At 42.9% G+C, this 20,331-nt stretch overlaps 3 protein-coding genes across 4 annotated transcripts; 1 reads left to right on the top strand and 2 right to left on the bottom strand.

Moving 5' to 3' along the window:
- The first annotated feature begins 3,661 nt into the window (after positions 1–3,661).
- On the top strand, positions 3,662–6,044 carry LOC133895027 (probable pectinesterase 8). The gene is made up of 6 exons (XM_062335239.1): positions 3,662–3,690; positions 4,203–4,547; positions 4,632–4,809; positions 4,877–5,083; positions 5,163–5,422; positions 5,510–6,044. The coding sequence occupies exons 1-6, from the start codon at positions 3,662–3,664 to the stop codon at positions 5,679–5,681; spliced, it is 1,191 nt and encodes a 396-aa protein (XP_062191223.1). The 3' UTR covers positions 5,682–6,044.
- Positions 6,045–6,645: 601 nt separating this feature from the next.
- Positions 6,646–10,909, bottom strand: LOC133895026 (UDP-N-acetylglucosamine diphosphorylase 1-like). The gene is made up of 11 exons (XM_062335238.1): positions 10,802–10,909; positions 9,541–9,597; positions 9,081–9,135; positions 8,924–8,992; positions 8,298–8,379; positions 8,150–8,190; positions 7,726–7,815; positions 7,528–7,640; positions 7,357–7,412; positions 7,227–7,285; positions 6,646–6,881 (listed from the first exon to the last, which is right to left on the bottom strand). Exons 1-11 carry the CDS (start codon positions 10,907–10,909, stop codon positions 6,871–6,873), a joined length of 741 nt encoding a protein of 246 aa, XP_062191222.1. The 3' UTR covers positions 6,646–6,870.
- A 1,381-nt stretch (positions 10,910–12,290) lies between these two features.
- Positions 12,291–20,331, bottom strand: LOC133896309 (uncharacterized). 2 transcript variants are annotated; one of them, XM_062336889.1, is made up of 10 exons: positions 20,128–20,331; positions 18,066–18,429; positions 17,860–17,967; positions 17,646–17,756; positions 17,481–17,540; positions 17,268–17,378; positions 17,062–17,160; positions 16,868–16,966; positions 14,986–15,132; positions 12,291–14,516 (listed from the first exon to the last, which is right to left on the bottom strand). In XM_062336889.1, exons 2-10 carry the CDS (start codon positions 18,387–18,389, stop codon positions 12,816–12,818), a joined length of 2,760 nt encoding a protein of 919 aa, XP_062192873.1. In that variant the 5' UTR covers positions 18,390–18,429; positions 20,128–20,331; the 3' UTR covers positions 12,291–12,815. The 2 variants fall into 2 exon arrangements, with proteins under 2 accessions (XP_062192873.1, XP_062192874.1); XM_062336890.1 differs by having other exon boundaries at positions 18,066–18,426.

Below are 20,331 nucleotides of genomic sequence, written 5' to 3'. Positions count from 1 at the left end.
CTTCTTCAACAACTCAGTCATCGGCTTTGCAATCTTGGAGAAATTCTCGATGAACCGGCGGTAAGAACCCGCAAGTTCGAGAAAACTACGGATGTCGGTGACACTCTAGGGTTGCACCCAATTGAGTACATCATGCACCTTACTCGAGTCAATGGTGATGCCACCTTCAGAAAGAATATGTCCGAGAAAAGAGACTTCCTTTAGCCAAAAATCACACTTGCTGAGTTTGGCATAGAGGCGATGTTTCCTAAGTCTCTCAAGAATGACATGGAGATGACCGGCATGTTCTTCTTCAGTCTTGGAGTAAATGAGAATGTTGTTGATGAAAACCACGACAAACTGGTCAAGCTCTTCCATAAAAATTGTGTTCATCAAGTACATGAAATATGCCGGTGCATTGGTTAGGTTGCAGGACATAACTGTGAACTCATACAGTCCATAGCGAGAAGAGAAAGCTGTCTTTGGAATGTTCTCTGGTCGGCTTTTTATCTGATGATAGCCCAACCTCAAATCAATTTTGGAGAATACCTGAGCACTGATCAACTGATCAAAAAGAATATCAATCTGAGGGAGTGGGTACTTGTTCTTGATAGTGACTGCATTCAACGGATAGTAATCGACGCACATCCTCAAAGATTGATCCTTCTTCTTCACAAAGAGCGCTGGGCATCCCCAAGGTGAGGAGCTCGGACGAATGAAACCCTTCGCTAGTAACTCTTGAATTTGCTTCTTCAACTCTGCTAACTCATTTGGCGGCATTTGGTAGGAACACTTGAATATTGGAGCTGTTCCAGGCACAAGCTCAATGGCGAACTCGACTTCCTGATCAGGTGGCATTCCTGGTAACTCATCCGAAAAGACATCCGGAAACTCGTGTGCTTATGCGTTCGTTTCCTTATATCCGCTGGTAATCACACACCATGGGAATATGAGAAAGATCCGCGAAGACATCAACATTCGTTTCACAAAGACGTGGACCAGTCTCGTCAAGGCATAAGGTGACATGACCACTGGAAGGACTTGCAAGAGAAATGGACCTCGGTGCACACTTGATGACTGCATTATTTTGGGTCAACCAATTTATCCCTAAGATAACATCCAAGCCCATCGCGTCCATCACAATCAAATTAGCTTGGAAGGCTACCCCATTTATGAGAATCCGAGCATGCCGAACTATATCCTTCGTGAGCATCTTCGCACCGGTTGATGATATGATATAGGGAGTAGGCATGACTTGTATGGCAAAGGCATGGGTCATGGCCTATGTAGCATCGATACGGATACGTGTATCGGTATCGGGCCGATACGGATACACGAATACGCCATTTTCCCAAAAACTCTGATACGTGGATACGTTTTACTATTTTTAAAAAAAGTAATATAGTGCATATAAACTATAGTAGCATGAACAAATTACCTTGTTCTTGTGATGTTTCTTCTCTCTTTTCCAACAACCAATCCAATGATCCAAGTAGCATAGTGTAAAAACTTGGGGGAAAAACATATTGAAATAATGAATTACAACACCTTTTCCCCTTCCAGTTCCAGCCAGCCTCCTTATTGAATCAGATAGCATAACAATTAGCACATAGCTACTGCACATATGCAGTTCACAACATAGCAGTTCACATATATTGAAATTGACATAGCAGTTCACAACAATAAGCCATAGAGATAGAGTTCAAAGTCATCAGTTCGCAGTTCAGGTTCTACTTAAAGCTCTATTACATAACAATAAGTCAATAACATAACAATCTCAAATTTAGGAAATGATAATGCAGCTTGCAAGTTCATCCTCCATCAATCCACCTAGGCTTCTTCTTAATCATCATTTGCTTAATTCTCCCTAACAGCAACCTCCACATCTCCAAAAGACATGGCTTGCAACTCAAGCGTATGTAGCCACCGTCGTGCATACAACCAGTCACCTCACCGACTCCAGTCGCCGTCGCTGGAGTCGGGGTGAATGGGAGGCGGCGCATCTCTCCTGCGACATGCGCCCGTGTGCGTGAAGAGTGAAGACGGCTGTGGTAGGGAACGCCAGTTCGTTCGCCTAATGTACGCTCGTTTGCGTGGAGTACCTCTCTTGGGCTAGGCCGTATCGTGAAGATGGGCTGATACATATCGGACCAAGTATCCCGAATTATGTTATTCATTTTTATTCTGATACTTCTCCGATACGTATCCGTGGTGTATCGGAGGCGTATCACGTATCGGATACGGCACCTAATTGAAGTATCTGTGTTTTAGAAGTCATGGCACAACTCCGCTGGACAAAGCAATGAGACGCTCCAGAATCAAAGAGCACTGTCATTGGGTGAGAGTTGACGGGGAGCGTACTCAAGAGCACATCAATCTCCTTCTGGGCATCCTCAATGGTGGCGATGTTAACATTCCCCTGCTTCAGAGCTGGGATCTTTTGTGAACCAAGAGGTGATGGCATAATTGGGATATTTACCACACCGTCTTGCTTTGCATGAGAACAAACTTGGGCAAAGTGCCCAAACTGGCCGCAATTAAAGCACGGCCTCCTTTTTCCACGTCTTGAGTTGTTCCTTTGCTTTTGGGTGGCTTCTTGAGACTGAGAAGAATGGGCCAAGCACATAGATTGTGGAGGTGCTACGACCGTTGCATGAGACACTAGCGACTGTCCCACGCCCACATATAGTTTGTTGTCTTCATCAGAAAGCTTTTCCTCCCTCTTGCGCTTCTTCTCATCTTGATGCTTTTTCAACTTGTATTCCACCATAACTGACTTGCTCACCAACATGTTGAAATCGTCAAAGCTATGGGCGGAGAGTCTCTTTTGCATTCTCGTGGACAGTCCGTCCATAAAGCACTCTTGCCTTTGCTTGTCGGTGGAGACATATTCCGGCGCATACTGAGCCAGAGAATTGAACTCCTGCACATAATCCATCACTGCCCTATCTCCTTGCTTTAGGTTGAGGAACTCATCCATCACTGCTCTGTCTCCTTGATGTTATGTCAGACCAAAGCTCAACAATCAATCTTGGTCTATTTGCCAATCACCATCATGTCGAGGCTAGAGCTCAAACGATCGATCTTGGTCTATTTACCAATCATTATCAGTAGTCCAGTGACTTTTTGTCACTGTAATTTTGCCCTTGGCAAGAATTTAATGTGATTCTGAAAACTTGCCTGGATATAATGGTTCCAGGATGGTTGGATTTCGTTAACCATGGTCGTTATTCCATCTTTTTAGTTTTTGTTGTTGGTCTAGGCATTTATGAAATTTGCCATGATCCCAAGAACTAGCCAGGATTACTGGTTCTTAGTTGGTTTTGTTTTGTGAACCAGGGCATGAATCACTCATTTTTATGTGGTTCTGTACTTTTATTCGATGCTGATGTATAATTTCTCTACTTTCTTCAGACCTTTGTCAAAAACTGTGCGGTTCAACGTCCTTAAAGTCATTCCGGCCGGATCCACTGATGGCGGTGGGAAGAAGGCTTTCACCGCTGCCTGAGCTTACCAGCAATGTCAAATTGTTCCAGTAGTCGTAGATAAGAGTGTTCACATATAATTCTTCTAGCTTTGAGTTTTGACTTCCAATTTGAAGTCCCGATCAATGCCGTTCATCTGAGCATGTTCATGAAAGCTGAAATGTATCCGTGCAAGTTTTGCTTAGATCTCTCCGGCCATGGAAATTGTGGTTGCTGTTATCCAGTGGTTGGTCTTGTGGCGTACTATCAGTCCGTCAACCTTATTTTTGAAGCAATATCATCGGCAGCCTGTTTTTGAGCCGTGTGATGGCAATGTGCCTTCTTTTTTTTGTCTGCCTCGTTGGCACCAAGATAAATTTCACCATGTCACTGACCTTACAAAGGTACGAAATTATGTGCTATCTTTTCTCTTCCTGATTGAAACAGTTGCTTTGAAGTGTACTTAATTATTACTTTTTTTCTGGGATATATATCCTATGGTGAGTTGTTGCTACTGGAACATGCACCTTTGAAGCAACTACCTGGTCAGATCATGTAAAGATTCTGACAGTGACATGCCTTTTTTTTTTGGCATTCATGAGGTGCATGCAAGCTTGGCTGGCGTCTCAAACTTGAAGAAAGGAGAAGGCTTGTTTGCAAGGCATGCAATTCAAGCTTCTCCTTAAAGTGCATTTCATCCTGTTTAAAACCCCCTAATCCATCTTAGATTTTCGCCAACCAACAGTGAACCCATTTCAGCAATGCAAATGGGTGCCAAGCCCAATTGCTGCTCTCTCTTGCTGCAATTCTGTTGTTCCCTGCTCATTTCTACTACCCAACAACTTCATTGCTCAGAGTAGTATCTGATCTTGTAGTACCTTCCCTTCCCTTCCATTTTCTTACAGATCAATTTCCCAATGAATATAACCCGCTATGCGATGATTTCCCACCGGACTTTCCACCGCCCGACACACCGACGGTGTCGATCTTCTGTGTAGACCCCAACGGCTGCTGCAACTTCACGACGGTGCAGGCGGCGGTCAATGCTGTTCCAAACTTCAGCAGGAAGAGGAATGTTGTGTGGATCAACAAGGGCGTCTACTTGTAAGCAGTTCTCCTTGTTCACTTCAGGCTTGAAGTGCTTCCAGAATTCAATGTCCATCGTTATTAAGTGTGCTGCTACTGAAGCTGCATTGTTGCAGTGACAGTCCCAGCAACCAAGCCCAACATTACATTTCAAGGGCAGGGATTCTACCTGACGGCAATTGCATGGAATGACACCGCCAACTCATCACACGGCACGTTCTATAGCGCTTCAGTCTCCGTTTTCGCAGCAGGCTTTGTCGCGAAAAACATAAGCTTCATTGTAAGTGCTTGGATGCATTCAGCTAAGTTGGGTAATAATGATAACTCTCCTGATTATTTGACACCAGAATGTAGCACCCATCCCAAGGCCTGGTGCTGTCGACGCGCAGGCAGTGGCAATCAGGATCAACGGTGACCAAGCCGCATTCTGGGGTTGTGGCTTCTTCGGTGCGCAAGATACCCTCCATGACGACCGAGGCCGGCACTACTTCAAGGAATGTTTCATCCAAGGCTCCATAGACTTCATCTTTGGAGATGCTAGGTCACTATATGAAGTCGGTGAAAGAAAAGTAACTTCAAGGACTGCAGAACAATTATTTAGTTACTAACTACTTCTGTCTCTTTATTCTCCAGAACTGCAGATTGATCTCCATTGCAGATCCAGTGCCTGCAGGGCAAAGATCAATCACCGGTTCAGTCACTCCACATGCCCGGGAATCCGACGACGATAACACTGGCTACTCATTCGTCAATTGCAGCATCGGTGGCACCGGTTGGATATGGCTTGGCCGAGCATGGAGACCATATTCTCGTGTCGTCTTTGCCTACACATTAATGTCAGACATCATAGCCTCTGAAGGATGGAATGATTGGAATGATCCTTCAAGAGATCAGTATGTGCCCTCCGATGCCTGTGTTAACTCTTATCTGCATAACAGAACGTACACTAACCTCAGCTTTTGTATGATTTGAATTGTCAGGACTGTATTTTATGGAGAGTACAAGTGTACAGGTGATGGAGCAAACCTGGCAGATAGAGTGCCGTATGCTCAAAAGCTTAGTGATGAGCAAGTGTTGCCTTTCCTGAACACATCTTTCATCGATGGAGATCGATGGCTGAAACCATACTGTGATTCAATAATATCTGCTTGAAGTAACTGTAGATAGAGAACAATCGTAACTTGAAACAGGGAAAAATAGCGCATTCCATTCATTGATCTTTCTCACACATATATCCCATAGAACCAACAATTACAATTGTGCAAATGTAAGTATTTCAGAGAGATGATATTCTTGACAAAGATTACACTAATAATGCTAGGGGAGACAGGAACTTTAAGCGTTGCGTTACACTAATTGGTACATACAGTACTTGACTAATATCAACATCCTAATGGCAAGAGTTGTCATGTCGTAATCAAAATTGGCAGATCTCATCTTCTTGTACTGGGACTGCAGTTTCTTTCAGACAACCAATATGCCTGGAATGAAATCTCACTTGGTGCATGGAATGTTCTTCCTCAGCATATAGCTTCTAGGTTCTCTCCGGCATAAGAGCAAAGCGGAGAAACTTCAACACCTAAAAGTACAGGTAATGTTAGGCGATCTCCAGCAGATACATAAAAAAATTCTTCCCCTATAACACTATTACAGTATCCCCTAATACTATTACAACATCCTCTATTTTTTTCATCTCCAACAGCTACCCTATTTTCTACCTTCCATTACTATTCACCTTATGTCAGGTCCACCTGTCAGTCTCTATAAACAGTGATAAGAGAATGAGAGAGAGCAGCAGCAAATTTGGAGTTTCAAGCCTTCGGCGGCATCCAGGCCGCATCCCTGTAGTGGCAGTTGCCGCTCCTGCTGAAGCTCGTTGCCGATCGGCATTTTCACACTGTAGCACTTGGAAACGGGCACTGCTGGAGATGGCCTTAGGGCAGCAAATTACCTGTCATATACAAGGGCACGGAATGAGTCAAGAAGCCACCTACGGCAACCACCCATCGGCTGTGAGAAGCCGAAGCAGCATTAATCTGGTGGTATCAGGAGTGTCATAAGTTGCACCGTTAGCATTCTTTACTGGTGCAAATTCCTCCTCGCGCAAAACCTGGAACCTCAGGTATTAACAAGCCACGATGAAATTTTCCCAGACTGATAACTAATGTGTTCTTTCAGAAATGAGATAGAAGAACAAGACAGCTTTACTTTGAGCAATAGTGCATAAGAAATCAAACCTCATAAAGAGCAGTTGAAGGAGAATAGTTAAGCACATCGAATATAAATTGTTCAAGCTTTAAGCCAGCTGTGTGCCCATGGACTGAAGGAATCCTCTTCTCTGCTAGATGGTAACTGCCCACAAAATTCCAAATTAAGCACAAACGATGGAGCAATTGTAAGTCAACACTCAATTAGTAAGTGCCGTTTTAAGATACACAGCAGTTACATGTTCTTGAGAAAAATATATGCAGCAATTACATTATATATTAAAAAAGGATGAGATGCATCATGAATGGATAAAATGCAAGAATAAAATAGTACTCACATGCTATCTTTTTCAAGACTGTTTGTTACTTAATTCAGAAAATCCAAAGCGAACATATGCAAGCAGATCTACAAAAATAAAAGGAATGATTTAAGGAATAAAAGGAATACACTAATAGGATATAATTACTTCATCATGATTTAAGGAATTACCAGCATAAACTCCACCATTGTCATCAGGAGCCTTCGCGACCTGGTTTTTAAATGATATTGCAAAATATGTCACTAGTATCAGAATATAAGCAACCTGAAATCAATTCTGGTGCCCCTCTCTTTCAAAATAATAAATCTTCCATCAGGAGAGACACATGGAACAGTACCCTGCTGGAAAAAGGTCACCTGCAAAGAGAAGAATAAAATTGACGATAATTCTTAATAGTGATATTTAGGAAGTCATGCATTAAAATTCGATGGAATTTCCAATCACCACAAAAAATCATGTAACTATGCTTACTTGGTTAGGCTCCAAGCCAAAATATCTGTAGCTTTCGAAGAATTTGCGGGTGGCTTCGTCGGTGAAGGGACTAGTCATTATATACCAGTGGATTTGCACTGTGCTACCAGGGGCTGCAAGTAGTTAACAACATTTTGGGTGTGAGAATTTTTATCGAAACAGAAATAACCTAATAAAAATGCGCTAAAACTAATTTACCATCAGTGCATTGAGCAGCCAGCTTCTGAATACACAAAATCCGTTCAGCTTGTAGCTGGAAAAGTGACTTCCTAGATGGAAGCCCAATACCTAAGCAGAAATTGGAGATGAAATGAACACCATGACTCTTGATCAATAAAAGACTCGAAGATAACTGTAGTTTTGGGTATTACTCAAACGGTAATATCACACTCATGCTAACTGAGTGAACAAACAAAGCAGATGATGCATGCAAAATGATTATCCTCACATCGATCACAAGGAAATTAGAAGAACATGGGATGGTGTAATATTGCTTTTGTATAGAGAATCTACAACAAGAACAAAATAAATCTGTAAAATAGAAATTCAGAATAAAAACTGCGCGTAAAATTAGTAGCACAAAGAGGAAGTGACACTCAAGGGCTTGGTTGGAAAGACTTACTGAAACATCCCTTAGGATCAGAACTGCCAAGCTGAGTCCCCCGTTTGCAATTGATAAAAGGAGCAAAGTATATGAGCATTTTCCACCATAATACAATATATAATCTGGACAACAACGTAGCAATCCAAGGGAATCCTTCTAGGGTAGCTGACCACCTGCCAAAAGGACGGTGGCCAACTTCCCTTCTGAAATGGCTCTCAAGCCCCTCCTCCACCACCTTTCTTTGTCCTCTGTCGTCCAGACACTCCATAGTTATCAAGTCGTAAAGTCAAGTCGAGTCGTCATAGGGTCGACTTGTCGACTTTGTCGACTAGTCGGTCGACTAGTCGCGACTAGTCCACGACTAGTCTGGAGGTGGACTCTGGACCATGTATTTGCAGGCCTCACAGGTCACAATATAACAACAATTGCAAGACTTTTAGACAGCAGATAAAGATAAATATTAGGAGAATAGGAATTTAGAACAGCATCAAAGCACACAGCAGAATGCAGAATTGCAGATTAACGTAGCATTGCTGTGACGGTTTAGCTGCTTAGGGTTATAATTTCTGAATTGGACTGGTGGGCTGGTAGCAACAAATGTGGGCTGAAAACATGGACCAAGAATAGCCCAATCGATCTCCAGTCAAACGGCCAGTCGCAGCCAGTCGTCGCCTAGTCGCCGCAAGTCGCCGTCCAGTCGACCAGTCGCTCGACTAGCCCTCCAAGTCGAGTCAAGGCCCTCTAGTCGAGCACGGGTACCGATTTGTCGATTATTCGATGGTTAGTCGCGACTAATCGTTCGACTTAATAATAATGAGACACTCGACTCTGGAACAGGCTCGATGGCCGGGACAGGAGCGCCTGAACTTCCCATGACAATACCATCACATGATTGAACATTCACTAAAAATCGACATAGCATACTCAAGCATAGGAAGTGTCTACAAACCTTGTGGTCTGAGTGAGCACCGAATGATCCGGTCGATCCTAGGAAGATCTAGGCTCTGAAATGCAGTCCATAAAGCCCAGTTAGCAACGGTCAATGATCCGGCAAATTTAGTGACAACAGGGCGTTGCCGTCAATTCACTTTGCATATGAGATAACAATTGAGCTAAGTGTCCAAGGGTAACAGCTGCTGAATCATGAATGCAAAGAGTAAAGTAATGCTGTAACCAATCAAGTTGCCTCCTGTTTTTCACTACTACTATTTTTTTCCATATGACATCAGTTGCACATCTAAATACTGGGACAAATACAATTGAGACGACAAAATGAATCGTGTACTCAGGTTCAGGTTCCAACCAAAAGAGTATAACGAAATATTTGCATATTTTGTCCCACGCAAACAAGCGAAAGAAAAAATCTTTAACCGCAAGAAGAGATCTTTATTGCATCGATCGCTGCTGACCTCCATGAGGTGGTCGCGCTCCTCGGGCGCGAGCTCGTCCCAGAACGCGAAGGCGCCCTCCTGGCAAGGTTCACGTTACCGACTGAAGCCCGGCGGTAACCGAAATCTCGCGGTAACCGCGGTTACAAGTCAAAAATTCAAAAAAAAATCGGAGAAAATTCATTCGGTAAAATTTGAATTTTTGCGAAAAAAATCGTGTTTTTGCCCTCTCGGTAACCGCTCGGTTTTGGTCGGTTACCGAGCGGTTTGGGTCGGTTACCGAGCGATTTTCTCGCATTTTTGATTTGGTCGGTTACCGAGCGGTTTGGGTCGGTAACCGCTCGGTTTCCTCGATTTATCGAGCGGTTTTATCGAATTTCAGCGCAGTTCAACAAAAAACCTAAAAAAAGGCTCAATCTTGTAAAATCAATAACTAATTCATCTGAGCTTCAAATCAAGTGAAACAAATTTTGTTGGCTTCCTTGTAACATGATCTACATGATAAAAGTATTTATACTCATAAAAAAAGTTCAAATTTTCTGTGAGAAATTTTATTTGTTAAACCAAGTTAAATGCATAGTTTACTCTTTGCTAATCCAAAAATCATGAAACTAATTTTGTTAGTCTTCTTACATGATCCTATATCTTTTAAAAATACATGAACTCATGAATTAGTTATTGTAACATGCATGATTGTGTAAATATATTGTGACTAGATTAATTCATAACTGACCCATCACACCTCAAAAATTAGTGAAACCACTTTCATTAGCTTATTTATACTATGATTTATGTAGAAAAAATAAAAGTAGACATGAAAAAGTTAATTACAGTAATATTTCTTAACATATTCATTTTATGCTTGTGAACTTTGTAAAAATCATAGAGAATTTAATAAAACTCTAAATAAAGTGAAATCAATTTTCAAGATTCTCTTAAAATACGTTTTATACAAGAAAAATATGTGTTTGCATGTTACACTTTTCCTTAACGTGAGTTAATAATTGAGCCGCACGCTTCAATTTTTTTCTTTTTTTTCAAACTTTCTCCCTATAGAATATGATGCAAACGACATTATTTTTGAAATTTTTTTTCACAGAAGGTCTTAGAATTGTGTCTAGTTTTTTTTTAAAGATTTTTTTAAATTGTTTTTGAATTTTTTTATTTTTTTATATTTTTTAACTTCAAATTTTAGTTACCGTTCGGTTTCTGAAATCGGATCGGACCGAGAACATCGATAACCGTGATTTTTTTATGGTTACCGACGGTTTTTTAATCCTGCCTCCTGGCCGTAGTGCTTGAGCCTCTCCAGCAGCTCCTGCGGTGGCCCCGCTCCCCACCTCCCCGCCGCCGGTGCCCGTGCCCGCGCCGCCACTACCATCTCCGTCATCTCCGACTGAAGCAGCAGAGAGAGGGAGAGAGAGAGAGATCTGTGACAAGGCAGTGATGATACGATCCGATCTCGAGCCGCCGATTAATTAGGACGAGCTTGACTGATTAGCGTCGTGATTGGATCGTGTCAGCGTGGGACGACGACGAGGAGGTGCTCTGCAGCTCAGCTACTGCTTCTGCTGCCTGCATATGTCGTATTCGGAAATGGATCATCCTACCTGCTGAAGCAAAGTCACGGAGGAACAGGATTGTGAACAGTAATTTGTTAGATGAGCTGCAGTGCCTTACAGCAAAACACTAAAGTATATTAGTGTCATACTAAATCTTAACCATCTATTTTTAATACAATGGTTCACAACAAGACTAAAGTAAAGATATTATTGCTTCTTGACTTTGCTTAGCAAAGTCGGAGGATCCATTTCCGCGGTATTCCCATTCTTTATCCCTCGCACAGTGTTTCGAGCTGGGTGCTTCTTCTCCCATGGCGAATGCCGTCGGTCAAACCATTAGTCTAATGCAAGATACGTTGGGTTTATCCAATATTAATGGCAAATATGCAGTTACTTTTTTTCTTGGCAAATGTGCCGTGCAAATACGCAATTCACCCTTCTTAAAAGCATTTTGCCTTGCATAACATAGCGCGGATCCTGTGACTTCACCCCTTTCAAGTTACCATAACTTGAATTCAAACCGAAAAATATTACGTAACTAATAAAAAAACTAAACTCCAGTAAAATTGAGATTCAATTTTAAACGTCAATCATAAATCAGACGGCTCTTATGCTGAACTCACGCCGTGACTTCGTTGAAGTCAAGAGTTTTTGACACACGAAATTGCATGCCCACCCTTCATGTGCATCACATACACACGTTGTATTTACGGTAGATTACAAGTGAAATATAAATTGTCGTATTTTGACTGTATTTGAATTAATATTCATATTCACATATTATTCCTCTGCGCGTTCGAGAAAAGTGAAAAGAAGTTGATGTTTGTATCCTGATAGCAATATGAATTAGTTGCCTGAGCCTATTTTGCACTGCCAATATTCAGGGATTTGATTAAGGGTATATTTTGGTATCAAATGGGATGCTATCCACTTCTACAAAGCTGGAACACAGTATTGTGCAAAACGTATCTATTCTTACTCATGTGTGCAAGTTTTCAGAATAGCAGGCTAACTTTTACTTTTGCTTGTTGCTTTGTGAAGTGCGGTACAACAACATTCCCATCAAAAAAGGCTACTTGAAAAATGTACTAGTATCTCTGAAATCTGAACATAAACCATTCAATCAATTGTCCAACAAGTAACAATTGTTGCAAAAATAAAAGAAAAGAGACATCGTTACTACAAGCCCAGCAGAAACATAAATTCAAGTAGCCAACCACAAACACATCAAAATTCATTCAGCATTATTACACAAACAATGGATTAGCTTTATTACACAAGCAATTCAAGACAGTTTTCAGCGAAGCAGTTTAAGTCTTCAGTATGTCCACAAGAAAAAAAGTTCCTATCCACAATAATTAAACCCTCGCGCTCCTTGCAAGAGTGTTCATAATTAGAACAAGCTAGTGTACTACGAATTGAGTTTACCAGGCAACTGCACAGACGCAAACGAACGGGAGACATGATCGAATCCAGGTCAGCTACTTGACGGTCTCTCCGCGAAGCAATGTTGATCCGACAAGGCAGCATCCAGTTGGATGGATTAACATATTGTCTAGTAACGTTAGAACAAAGCTAGTGTCTTTTTACAGCATGTATCCTCTGGGATCGCGAATTCATAGCACAGCACTAACAAGAGTAAGATGCTATCCGTTGGGCTTGGCCACTTGCCTTCCCTCTGATTCACCTTTCACAGGTACAAAATGTTATTGCATTTTTCCCCCTTCAGTGAAGTCACTGGGGAGGGAACCAACTGCCATTGTAGAGCTTATCTGATGGCCTTGGCAATGGGAGGTTGACATCCACTTTTGTACGCTTCCTCGTATTGTCAAAAGTGGAAGCTGAACAATTTGGTGTTGCTGTGCCTTTATTCAAGTCTAGTTGCTGAGGAAAGTAGCCTGTGACAGCTGCAGTGTCATCAAGAACAGGGATGTCACCTGTAAGGGTCTTGAATGCAAACTCAATGCATGGATCTGACCACACATTTCCAAAAAGAGATGAAAAGGCCAACCCAGACTGATCAGAAGCTGTTCCAGGCAGTGCAGCCTGTGTTGACGGTATAACAGGTTCTGCTGATGCCGCATTTTGGAATTTAACATTGGCCGGAAAGCTTGTAACAGGTGCTCCATCTATTTGCATGGGAACCGATGAGTCCTGATTTTCAACATTTCTCCAGAAGTCTGTAATAAGAGCTCCGCCATTCTGTTCAGAAGCCCAAGAGAAACTAGCCTGCAGCATAGGATTTTCAGCATAATTTGGTTGCATGTGATTGGTAGTGTTTTCCAGATTGATGTGTATCTGACTCACAGTGTCCGCTTGGCTCAGCTGTGATTGCTTGGTCATATTTTTCTGCATTATCTGTATTTGAGTGACAGTGTCCGCTTGGCTTAACTGTAACTGAGCAGCAGTGTTTTCCTGATTGGCCTGTATTTGATTAATAGAGTCAGCACTGCTCGGTTGTGAGTAATCGCTAGTGCATTCCTGAGTAGCACTTACTGGAATGACAATGTCTGCTAGGCTTGACTGTAACTGATTGGCAGTGTTTTCCTGATTCATATGTATATGATTCATAGTGTCTGCTTGGCTTGGCTGATCGGTAATGTATTCCTGCATAGTCTGTATTGGAACAACAGTGTCTGCTAGGCTCGACTGTAACGCATGGGCAGTGTTTTCCTGATTCGTTTGTATATGATTCATAGTGTCTGCTTGGCTCGGCTGATAGGTAGTGTATTCTTGCATGGTCTGTATTGGAATGACAGTGTCTGCTAGCATTGACTGTAACTCATGGGAAGTGTTTTCCTGATTCGTCTGTATATGATTCACAGTGTCTACTTGGCTCGGCTGCAAGTGATTGGTAGTGTTTTCCTGCATAGCATGCATTCCGATAGCAGTGTCCGCTTGGCTCGACCACAACTGGTTGAAAGTGCTTTCCTGATTACCATGTCGTTGATTCATGGTGCCTGATTGGCTCATCTGTGACTGATCATTAGTGTTCTTTTCTATAGTCTGTACCTGGTTGACAAGATTTACACTATTCGGTTGATCTTCAGGCTCAATGCTTACTTCATGCTGAACATTCAGTGCAGCTAAGCGGGGCGACACTCGGACAGGTGTCGCTGCAGGCCTTCTTTTACGCTTCTTGAATTTCACCTCTACATTTTGTTCTTTTCTTTTAACATATTTGGTTTGCCTTTGAGCACCTTGTGCAGAGACTGGTTGAACACTGTTGTGTTCCAAAGTTTCAAGCTTATTGCCATACCCTTGCATTGCATTCATGCTCTCAGACTCTAGTAACTTCGTATGTTCAGTGTTCTTTCCTCTATATGGAGTAAAAAGTTCCTCCGACAGCAGCATGATACCTTCTGATGTTAATATTTCGCACTGAATAGCCTTATCAGCAGTACTTGGCCTTGTGTGTTGTGATGATGTACTTGTCTGTTTCCACAAAACAATGTAATAAGCAGTGAACATTGGAGAAAGCAAGTGGAAGGACATTAATATAAAGATTTTTTTTTAATCCATCTTCTAAATTTTCATATAAGATCTAGAAAATGAAATGGTATTCAGATATCAGAAGGCATCTGAATCTTGTGATCTGGTTACACCATAGAAGGTGCATCTGAAGTCAAAACTCTGATTCTCCAGTCTCCACACAAATGGCACAAAGAAAAACATGAATAGGTGATATCCTAATTTCTGTAAGATACTGAGTCAACCAGGATAAGAGCAGTTGGCAAGTGGCTGGTGTACATGCCTAGAGCATCACATGACTAGGACCAAACTCGTCAATATCTATCATGAACAGATGTGTTCAACTTGAGGTGTGCATCAGAGTTATGATACCTAGTATTTGTTTCCTCTAATGTTCCGATGGATGAAACAAGAAAAGCTGCAAGGGACTCACATGAGTTTGGTTTTCTGTTATGCAAACATCATAGATGGTTCCCTTCTTTGGTCTCGTAGCGCACTGTTTGATGTCTCCTGTTTGAAGATAACGATGCACATCCTTCAGAGAGCGAAATTCATATCCACTGACTGGATCAATGTAGTACTGCAGTGACCAAAGAATTAGAGGTCAACAAAAGGGGTTCAATAAAAAGTAAACAAAGCAATGTGAGCAAAATACGATTTATGAAGGACATTCTATAGCATAGAAAACACAAAGTTCTGTATTTCCTGTAGGTAAGTTGCTATCTTTAGCATGCATTTTAAGGCGTCGCCAAAAGTTCTGTATTTCCTGTAGGTAAGTTGCTATCTTTAGCATGCTTTTTAAGGCGTTGCCTAGGCGTTGAGGCGAGCTGAAGCGGTAGGCATCGGCGTCAGCGTCGCCTTGCTATCTGATGGCGTCTGCCTTGAGGTCTGTGGCGTCGCCTAGGTGCAGTAAGGCCTTGCAATGGCGCCCAGAGGCTTGAGGCGGACGCCGTTCAGCAAGCCGCGCGAGCAGGTGAGCGAGAAAAGAGTCCCGCGCGGGAAAAAGAGGGCCGCGCGGGGAAAAGAGAGGGAAATAGAAATAGAAATAGAGAGAGGGAAAGAGGTGGCGGGCGACACCAGTAGGAGGCTGCGGCGGCTCGACGGTGGCTGTGGGATCTCCTCGGGCAGCTCTTCTCGGCGGCAGCTGAACCTCCTCCCGATGCTGCTCTTCTCAGCGGTGGCCGAACCTCCTCCCGATGCTGCTATTCTTCAGCCTTCTCTGCTCGGCACCGGGAATCAGGATCTCCTCTTGTTTCTGCTCTTCTCGGCAGCGATCAGACGAGAGAGAAGGCTAGTAGCTCTGTGCCTCTGTTTACATATGAAGTAGAAGTAGCTCTGTTTTGCTATGTTTTGCTTTGTTTACATATTAATTCTCAGATTTGTCACTTACATGTTATTCAATATTGTCGTGTGGCTTTTTGTTGATAAGTACTAACTGCTGAGCTCAATTTTTTGTGTAGCTTGCTGCATGGGACAAGAGAAGTCACAACAGATGGGAAGAGAAGAGAGGTCAGATCATTGGCAGCACCAAGGTAAGTATATATGCTACACTGCTACTAAAATCTGCAGCAATTATAGGTTAGGATGTGTGTATGGCATCACCTCGCCACGCGCCTTAAGCGCCTAGGCGGCTGGAAGGGGGTGGGACACCACACCTCGCCTTACCACCTTAAGAACCATGATCTTTAGTTTTCTTTTAAAATAGTTTCCATAACTCAGGGACTAGAACCTCTATCTGAGTAGGCCATTGCTATTATTATGGATTAAGCAAGAAAGAAATATTAAAGTTCATCTCGGTCTTACTCTCTGGTCTCTACCCTCTTTCTAAAGGGAGCCATGCTGTCTCACCATCCATCGAATGGTACATACCCCAAAATGACTTAATGATCATTACAGGCATAGTACTTTAGATTTCCTTTAAGGTAGTTTACGTTATTCAGGGACTACAACCTCTAGCTAAGTAGGTTGTTGTTATTATTATGGATTAAGCAAGAAAGAATTATTAAAAGTTCATCCCAGTCTTAATCCACACCATCTGCCGCCAAGCCATCCTTGATCCTTCCAACAGTAGTTACCCAATAATGACTCAAGGATCATTACAAGCATACTACAAGGTAGGAAACAGGCAAAGGTGAAGTATGATTACACTAGCGTTCATTCGGAAGTTGAGATATTTTGATGTGAGAGAGAAAGAGAGAGAGTAAAAGGTACTTTCAATATACAATTTTTTATCCCAAATAAATGTAGGTTACAATGACTTAGATATGATGTTTAGATATAGAAAAAAGAGGAGGAAAAGGATCTTAACAACATACCGGATCATTCTTCTGACATGATCCGTTCTTCCTTGGCCTGTATTCTTTCCGCCATCCATCAGGCAGCCCCTCAATGACTGATTCATCCTTGCTTAGAGTCTAGTAATGAAATATTAGGTGGCAAATTCTGTCATACTTGTCAAGGTGCACCTTTAAAACAAACAAAAAGGAGAATTAGTTAGAAACTTGCGTGCCTTGACAGCAAGGCTTCCTTGGACAAGGCTACTTCGCGTTCCAGCAGGCTTATCTTCTTTCAGCAATCCATCAGGCTGCCCCTTTGTGACTGGTTCAACCTTGATTAGAGCCAAATAATGAAATAACAGTGGCAATTTCAGAATACTTGTCACGCTGCATTATTAGATCAAATGAAAACGGGGAGATTAGCAAGAAATTTGCATGCCTTGAGAAGAAGGTTTCCTCTGACAAGGCCACTTCGTGTACCAAGAGGCCTGTCTTCTTTCAGCCATCCATCAGCCAGCCCCTTAATGACTGGTTTATCCTTGCTTAGAGTCTAGTAATGAAACAAAAATGACAATTTCTCACAATACTTGTCACGCTGCACCCTTAAGCACTCTTAAGACAAACAAAAGGGCAAGCAAGAAAATTTGCATGCCTTGGTAGCAGGGCTTCCTCTGACAAATGCACTTTGTGTTCCAACAGGCATGTCTTCTCTCTGCCATGTGCCATCCATCAGGCAGCCCATTAATGACATGTCCGTCCTTGCTTAGAGCCTAGCAAAGAAATAGAAGCAGTGGCAGATTTGACAAATTTTTCATACCTTGACAATAGGGCTTCCTCTGACAAGCCCACTCCGCGTTCTAGAAGGCATTTCTTCTTTCAAACATCCATCAGGGAGCCCCTTTGTGACTGGTTCATCCTTGATTAGAGCCTAGTATGGAATAAGAATTAAGAAGTGGCAAATTCTGACAAACTTGTAACGCTGTACTCAAAACAAACAAAAAAGTGGGGAGTAAGTAAAAAAAATAGCATACCTTGACAGTAGGGCTTCGTCTCAAATGCCCACTCTTTCCCACAGGCATGTCTTCTTTCATCCATCCATCAGGAAGCTCCTTCGTGACTGCTTCATCCTTGCTTAGAGCCTAGTATGAAAAAAAAGTGGCAAATTCTAACATACTTTTCATGCTGCACTAAGAAATAAACGGAGGGGGTGAGGGGGATAAGTCAGAAACTTGCGTACCTTGACAACAGGGGGGCTTCCTCTCACAAGCCCACTTCGTGTTCTAGAACATGTACCATCGCTGGAATCCATAAAGATGTTTCCCCTTACAGGCCCACTTCGTGTTCTCAAACACGAACCATCGCTGGAATCCATAAAGCTGTTTCCCCTTACAAGCCCACTTCGTGTTCTCGAACATGAACCGTCACTGGAATCCATAGTGCTGTTTCCTCTTACAAGCCCACTTCGTGTTCTAGAACATAAACTGTTGCCAGAATCCATAATGTAGTTTACCCTGACAACCCCACTTTGTGTCTTAGGACATGAACTCCCGCCGGAATGCATAATGTTGCCCTTCTCAGTCACTTCAGCGCACAAAGACCTGCTGAATTCCACCAAAAACAGAAGTATAATCTTCCTGAAGCTGCAGACCGCGAACCTAAACTTATCTTTAAAACATGCTGGTAAAACAAAACAGGCTTGTACTGGAACACAAAATATATTGTTCATTAAAATAGTTGGAATTAGTGATGGTGGATGTTGAAATAATCCTTGTTCGCAGTTAGTTTTTCTGTTAGCTCTGCATTTTAGTTCTGCATGTTAGCTTTGCTTGTTTGTTTTTTTTGTTGTCTCTCTGCATGACCGGTCTGTGGACATGCAAAGTTAGCTTCCGCTGTGGAGGTTGTTGAGCGGTGGACTCAGCGAGAGAAGGCAACGTGCAGGATGGCGCATGATCTGGCCTGAGCACGGCGTGTCTGCCGCGGCCTCAACGCACGATCTTTCTGTTGCCATTCTTTAAATAGAAAATCCAAAAACGCTGCAGTCAGTTGAGCAGCACCAAACTTGCTCTGTTTCCTGTGCGTGTGTGTTCACTCTGTTCCAGCTTGTGTTCCAAGTGATCACGCGTGAGTAGAGAGAGAGAGAGAGAGCTGTGCTAACAGTGGATTGGTGACAATGTCTCAGAACTTCAAGTAGAGTAAATTAGAAAAACTAGTACAAAAGCAACTGTTAACGGAAGTGTTGCTCAAATTCTATATGTTTTACCCTTGCTACTCATAACCTTTTCCAACTTTCTGTAATGTATTCAAGGAAAACATGCTTGACCATCAACCTTTTGAAACCCTTCCGTAATTTTATCTGCTCTTTGCATAGAAAAACTGAGCCATACTGAGGATCAGAAAAATACAATTGTTCGTCTCAATCTGTCCGTAGTACTAATCATGTAGAGTCTTATCATGTCAAGTGTCTAGGAATCCGTTCACTGTTTATAGAAGCTATTTTACAGCATCAATTTTGTCATGAATATCAGTCTATATACCTTGTCCTTGGTTTATAAGCAAACTTTTGTGGAATTTAAGGAAGAGTCTGATGAAACAGAGCATGCAGCATAAATGAGAAATGGCTAACTTACTATTGGTTATAACAGAATAGATCCAATTTGAAACCATAAACCAATATAGGCCACGAATCAACCAAAAGTGGGTATGCTGTTGAGTCTTGAGACATCACACCCTGACACGTGATTTTGGAATGTCTTTGCAAGCCATGGATTAAAGCACTCGTCCATTAGGCATAAGAAAACTCAAAACTTTTGGTCTCAAAGCAGACCTGGATGCTAAATTCGGACCAACAGCCACACGCAACCCTAAATCTCTCCTGAACAACTAACCACATCGTCGATCAGCCCAGAAACCCAGAAAATGGCACCTTAATTCCTAAGTATCGTGAGCCAAAATTCCAACTTTACTCGAGCTACTGTACGGAATCACACTCTGGCATAAAAAAAATCACATCTTTCCACACTCTCCAAACCCACCCCCAACAGGCGAATAGCAAACCCACGCAATAGAGAACCACCAAAAATCACCGGCAGTCCCGCACCGAATCACCCAACCAAACGTCCCGGAGGCCACCGAATCCCACCGGCTCCCAATCGACCCCACCCCTTCCCGCCCCAGGAACCCGAGAGCCCAAGACCAGCAGAATCGCCCCCAAACCAGCGCGCCGCTGGAGAGAGAGCGCGCACCCGGAAGAGAGCGAGAGGCGGAGCGAGGGAGGGAGAAGGCGCGGGGCGAGGACTCACCGTCGGGCGCATGGCGTCGGGCCTCTCGGGGGCTAGGGTTACGGCGAGGCGTGGGGTCAGTCGAGAAGGGAAGGGGGCCAAAGGGGAGGGAGACTTTTTTTAGGAGCAGCGGCAGCCAGCAGACGAGAGCTCCACGGCAGACACGCGCGCGTCGGCTCGGCTCCAGTCAGTCAGTGACGGCTCTCTCCAGAAGGGAAACGAAGG

Source organism: Phragmites australis, chromosome 16, assembly GCF_958298935.1.
Source record: "Phragmites australis chromosome 16, lpPhrAust1.1, whole genome shotgun sequence".
Lineage (NCBI taxonomy): Eukaryota > Viridiplantae > Streptophyta > Magnoliopsida > Poales > Poaceae > Phragmites > Phragmites australis.
Note: the sequence above shows the minus strand (reverse complement) of the source record. Positions and strands in the feature narration are given on the sequence as shown.